A 6,210-nucleotide genomic window follows, 5' to 3' on the forward strand; every position below is an offset into this window, starting at 1 on the left:
AATATTTTAATTATTTGTTATTTTTAGATTGAAAAATGATAATGAACAGTTGGTTTTGCAAAATAATAAACTTAAAACTATTATTTCATCACAAAGCAATAAAATTAAAACATATAATGATTTCATTAATTTAGAAAATTATAGATTTGAAAATAGATTTAATAATACATTAAATAAGTTGTTAAGTCCTACACAAATCCAATTGCTTCTTCATCCAAAAAAAAAAGTTTATTCGTGGGAACCAGAGGATATATCATCTGCAATAACTTTGAGAAGTATTTCTCCTAAAGCCTATCGTTATTTGAGAAATGAAAAACAGTTTCCATTACCTGGTAAAATAGTATATCTTATAGATATTTGTCATAGTTAAGTCATTAAATTAATTTTAGGTCTATCAACGTTAAGAAAATGGGCCTCAACATTTTCTATCCAACCAGGAACCCTATCAAGTGTAATTACTTTAATGAAAGCAAAAGGTACATTAAACAAAAACAATTAAAATATCTTAATACATAAATTAATATTAATATTATATTATAAATGCATACTAAGGATCCTTAATGTCAAAGACTGACAAATTCACAGTACTTTCTTTTGATGAAACATATGTGTCAAAGAGAATATGTTATGATAAAGCATATGAGCAGATTATAGGCCCCAATAAATGTGTACAAACAGTCATGGCTAGAGGTGAAGCAGTTGTAAAATATCTTAACAAATTACAATATGAATAATTTATTTTATGAATAGGTTTGTTAAGTAATTGGAAACAGGTGATCTACTATAACTTTGACACACATATGACAAAAGATATATTGATCTCAATAATTGAAGAGCTACATATAATTGGTTTCGATGTAATGGCAATAGTAAATGACATGGGTTCTGCAAATATGGGCTTATGGCGAACTCAAAACATATCAATTACCAATACTTCATTTACACATCCGATAACAAACCAAAATATATATGTATTTGCAGATGTTCCACACTTAATTAAATTGGCGAGAAATCATATACTTGATCAGTAAGTAGATTTCTATCTAAGAAATGAAAAATAAATTCATAATTTCTATGTTATTTACTTTTAGTGGTTATATTCTTCCCAATGGAAAATATGTAGGTAAAAACATATTTCAGGAATTAGTGAATTTAAATAGTGTAGACTTTAGAATGGCACACAAATTAACACAACGCCATATTTCAGTCGAAGGGACAGGTAGAATGAATGTTCGACTGGCAGTACAACTTTTTTCTATGACCGTTGCTAAAGCACTTATTCATTGTGAAGAAAATAATTATATAAAAATAAGCAACTTAAAGGATGTAAGTAATGTTGATCTAAATCATTATATATCTATACAAAAATGAAATATTTATTTTTAAAAACAGGCTTCTGATATTATTTTGTTATTTAACGATTGGTTTGACCTTTTTAATACACAACATAAATTTGACAATGGTATACCAAGTTATGGTCTAGACGAAATAAATCAAAACAAACTTATTGATAAAATGAATGAATTTATAATTAATATGAGGGTTCATGGGAAGAAATCTTTACTCCCATTTCAAAGAGGTAAGTTGATGATATTTCAGTATCATTACCTGTTTAGAAAAGGGTAAAATTAAAATAATATGTGTATTGGAGACTTTTCATTTAGGAGGCCTCTTCATAATTTATATTTCTATGTCATTATTTTATTATTTTAGGTATATTGATAAGCAATAAATCAATTAAATGTTTACTTGATGACCTCAAACGTGAAGGATGTTCATTTATTTTAACAAGGAAACTTAACCAAGACGTTTTGGAAAACCTTTTCAGTGCTTTAAAGGGAATGGCAGGGTCAGCAAGCAATAACATTACTGTGCTAGATTTCAAATATTGGTAAATACTTAAAATTATGATATCATTATTAATACTAAATACATTTTGGAATAGTTGATTATGAAGATACAATTGGTATACAATTAAATATTAAGCCATGACACTATTGAATATTCTATCCATTTAGTAAAACTTTCTTCATTTCAGTCTCAGATGGAGTATTTTAGGTAAAAATTCTAATTTTATCTTTACCGAGAATACAAACACAGAAGTTGGCCTTGAAACAAATATTGTTGACAATACAATTTGCTTAACAAGTACAATGATCCAAGAATCAAAGTTATTAGCACCTCAAGATTACTCCGAGTATCATGATGTCGAATTGGCTAATCTTGAATCACAATTTGGCATGGCGTCCACAATAACAGTTCCACAACAAAGTTTGAACCTTTTAAAGCAATTTGAAGTATATATTATTAAAAATTATTTTTTATGTTTAAGACTAAGTACCTACTCACAAATGTTTTTCTTCTATTTTAATGTATCTTGAAGATTGAAAATGAAGAAATTAATTCAAATCCATTTGGACAGCTTGAAGAAGAATGTGCTCAGTATGTCGCCGGATATGTTGCAAGCAGATTCAGCCATAAATATCCAGATTTAGTTGATGAAACGGGTGAACACAAAGCTGGTTGGATAAAACAGTTATCTAAAGGAAACCTGAAGATACCTTCAGAAAAAATAATGAATGCTATGAAAATTATAGAAATAGCTTTCATACAATTCCATGGTGATAATTTGGTTAAAACACCATGGGTTATGAAAACATTAACTAATATAGTATTACCAAAAATAAATTACCTTAATATACCTGTTGAAGTGGTTAAATGCCTTGTACGAACCAGGACATTTATAAGGATGAATAATCTAAATAAAATTGTATTGGAAAAACAGTTACATACTCACCGTATTAAAAAGTCCAAATTTACAAATTAAATTATCACGATTAAAACGAGTACTTTTTTATTTTACATAATAATTTATTTTATATCTGGTGTGTACTTCCTGTTTTGTGTGTTGCTAATAACCATGACAAATATGTCATGCGAATAATTATTTAAATTTTAAACTGAAATTTTCAGATTTATTTCTTTCAGTAAATAGTAAATAACATAATATATTTAAAATTTAAAATATACCGGTCGGCCGTCGGCGCGCGGCGGTTACGGGTCATCGGAGAACGGCTGACGTCATTTATGTGGAGGGGGGAGCTATGTGTTGCGTATCACAAAGTTGCTATCATACCTATCTATTTTGTCATGGTTCGTGTACCGTTTCGGCTAGTACTTGTAAACAACCTGTCGCTAAATATGATGCGGGTACTGTGCCATATGTGACCGTGTTCAGTCGATATATTTGTATAGGTTGATTAGGGTCCGTGCGCCATAATATTCTTTGATAATCGCGATGTTTATCAGTCATTAATATTTGCCGGTACATTTTAACTATGTCGGCCGTTAAAACGTAATTATGAGTTCGAAATCGTGAAATAATGTATAATAAATCGTCTTGGATAACCGGGCCCTTTAATAACACGTCATTAAGACTAATACCGTTATCTGTTTTGCAAGATGCGTCGAACACTACCCGCAACTTTGTAGACGTGCTACTGTCTTTTCTAACGGCGTGGTGGGGCAAGTAACACGTTTGATCTTCTTTTTCGAGTTCGCTCTCATCTACCCGTTCCATATGGTTTAATGACTCATACTCTTTCATAAAAGAAAAATATTCTTCCTTTAATTCCTTATCTTTTTGGAACTTACGTTCTATTGCTAAGAAGCGACGTTTTGCGATTTCGTACGACTTTCCTAGTTTTATTAAATCGACCCGAAACGGTAGGTGTACGACAAAACGTCCTTCGTCATTTCTAATAACGGTCTTATTAAAATATTCTTGACAAGTACGCTCCTCGATTGTATAAAGTGGTGTATCGCTTACGTCTTCAATCAGCCAAAATCGTTGTAATGCGTTCTCTAGCGTGGATTCACTATCGGTTGCGCTAAAAAACGTGTTCGAAGTCGATGCCTTTGATAAACTATTTTCCGATATTGCTCCAGCGGCCACCCATCCAAATACTGTTTCTTTGAATAACGGCCCAGTCGTCGAGGGACGTATTTGTCCATCACATAAAAATTGATAAAAATGCGTTGCGCCTAATAATATGTCGATTTTTTGGGGCGTACTAAAATGTGGATCGGCCAATTTAATGTTATCGGGAACGTTACATGTTGTTGTTATATTTCGCGGAGGTAATTGACCCGTGATCTTCGGTACTACTATCATTGGTAGAAATACCGCGTAATCACTTACGCGGGATTTTATTTTTAACCATACTGACGACGACGCATGTTGTACTATTTCACCGATACCGCTGATTACGTGTTAAATTTTATTTCTTTTTAAACGTAGTGTCTGCACCATCTCTTCCGTTATAAAATTTTTCTGAGACCCGGAGTCTAATAAAGCACGACATGTTGTCGTTTTCATGTAGGGACTCACAGCTAGGGCTACTACCGTAGCTAATAACACCTGTTCACCCGACGCGAATGCGTGGGCGGTCACCGTGCTTAACGCAGGTGTTTCTCCCTCAGTTTTACTGTTTGCTTCTGATGTTTCCGGTGAAAGACATAAGCGCCAAAATGTGATAAGAAAAAAAAAATCGTACCTTACAAAAGCGCCAAAATCGTATCGTACATAAGCGCCAAAATGAGATGAGAAAAAAAATCGTATTTTACAAAAACGCCAAAATCGTATCGTATATAAGCGCCAAAATTCTAGGTACCTGTGTGCTACGCAGTGGCGGCTCGTGCCTAGGTGTGCAAGTGTGAGCTCACCACATATATTAATTAGATATAATAGTGAAAATGTATAATAATAATGCATTTATGTATAATAATAAATTAATTTTAACAAATATCTGTTTAACTGTATTTATTATATAAAAAAATTAAATTTTAAAAACAAACAAACGACAATTATTATTATACTCCGAATTAATATTTTTTAAAGTACTTAATATTATTTTCTAAAACTGTATAATCTCAAAATTAAAAATGCTAATAAATATTTTACTAATTACATTTATGCTTAAAACAGACTAATTTTTTTAAAATAAACTTTTGCAATAATTACACACCGCCTACTTTGAACACCACGAGCCGCCACTGGTGCTACGGTTAAAAGATATTAAATAACAGATAATATTATAATTAGAACTATATCGATCAAAAACTCCAAACGTTTAATCTTAATCGATAAATGTATTATTTTACAAAAACTCAACCAATTTATTAAATTTATATTTATTGCATGTANTAACAATTTATTATTGAACATTTTTTTAATGTAATATATTATATGAAATAAAATATTAAATTTGGCGCAAATGATAGGTCATTATTATACCTTTGGCGCTTATGCCAAGTGTTAAGTACAACAGGTATACAATATTAGATTGGCGCTTATGTCATACAAATTTTGGCGCAAATGATAGGTCATTTTTGTACCTTTGGCGCTTATGTCATGTAGCCGATGTTTCACTCGTTGAATTTGGTTGGTGTTTGTAATTGTTTATGTGTAACATTGTATTATGTGGCTTGGAACACCTTAGACAATTTCGCCCAAGACATTTCCTTTTGTCGTGACGCCGGAGGCAAATGTTGCACAAATTAAGGTCGTTTACTTTTTTAATTCGGTCGATCGCTGATAGTGCGATAAACTTGGGACACTTGTATATAGTGTGCGATAGTTGACATACGTAACATTTTATTTCCGAGGTGTTTACAAATGAAGTAGATGATGTGGTATTTTTTGTACCTTTTTTACCTGTGTAATTATTATTTTCGCTAACATTTTTCGAAACACTGCATATTTTTTTAGACGATTCAACAGCTTCTAATACGTGGAAACGTGCTTCTAAAAATTCGATTAATTCGTCGACCTTTTTGATTTCGTCTCTCCCGCACTTCGTTTCCCAATCGCTTATAGTGACTGCGTCTAATTTAGTACATATAATATGTGTTAACAGCGGTCCCCACTCTGACGGTTGTTGATCCAATGCTCTTAAGGCCGATATATGACCACGTAAACCATCTGAAAATTGCCGCAAGCTCATGGACGAACTCGCTTTGACTGTAGGTAAATCACAAATACCTTTTACGTGTGTTTGTACTAATAATTTTTTATTATTGTATCTCGTAACCAAACTGTTCCAAACGTGTTCATAATTATTAACTGTGGTCTCTAGGTTCTTGACACAGTTCGCCGCATCGTCGGATAGTGACGCACGTAAATGAATAAATTTTTCTATTGTTGTCAGG

At 32.0% G+C, this 6,210-nt stretch overlaps 1 protein-coding gene across 1 annotated transcript; it reads right to left on the reverse strand.

Moving 5' to 3' along the window:
• Window positions 1–3,148: 3,148 nt before the first annotated feature.
• LOC111028950 lies at window positions 3,149–4,174 on the reverse strand. Its single transcript, XM_022307747.1, has one exon. It carries the CDS (start codon window positions 4,172–4,174, stop codon window positions 3,149–3,151), a length of 1,026 nt encoding a protein of 341 aa, XP_022163439.1.
• Between the last annotated feature and the right edge of the window lie 2,036 nt (window positions 4,175–6,210).

The sequence above is a fragment of the Myzus persicae genome, unplaced genomic scaffold (assembly GCF_001856785.1).
Source record: "Myzus persicae strain clone G006 unplaced genomic scaffold, MPER_G0061.0, whole genome shotgun sequence".
In the NCBI taxonomy this organism is placed as follows: Eukaryota; Metazoa; Arthropoda; class Insecta; order Hemiptera; family Aphididae; genus Myzus; species Myzus persicae.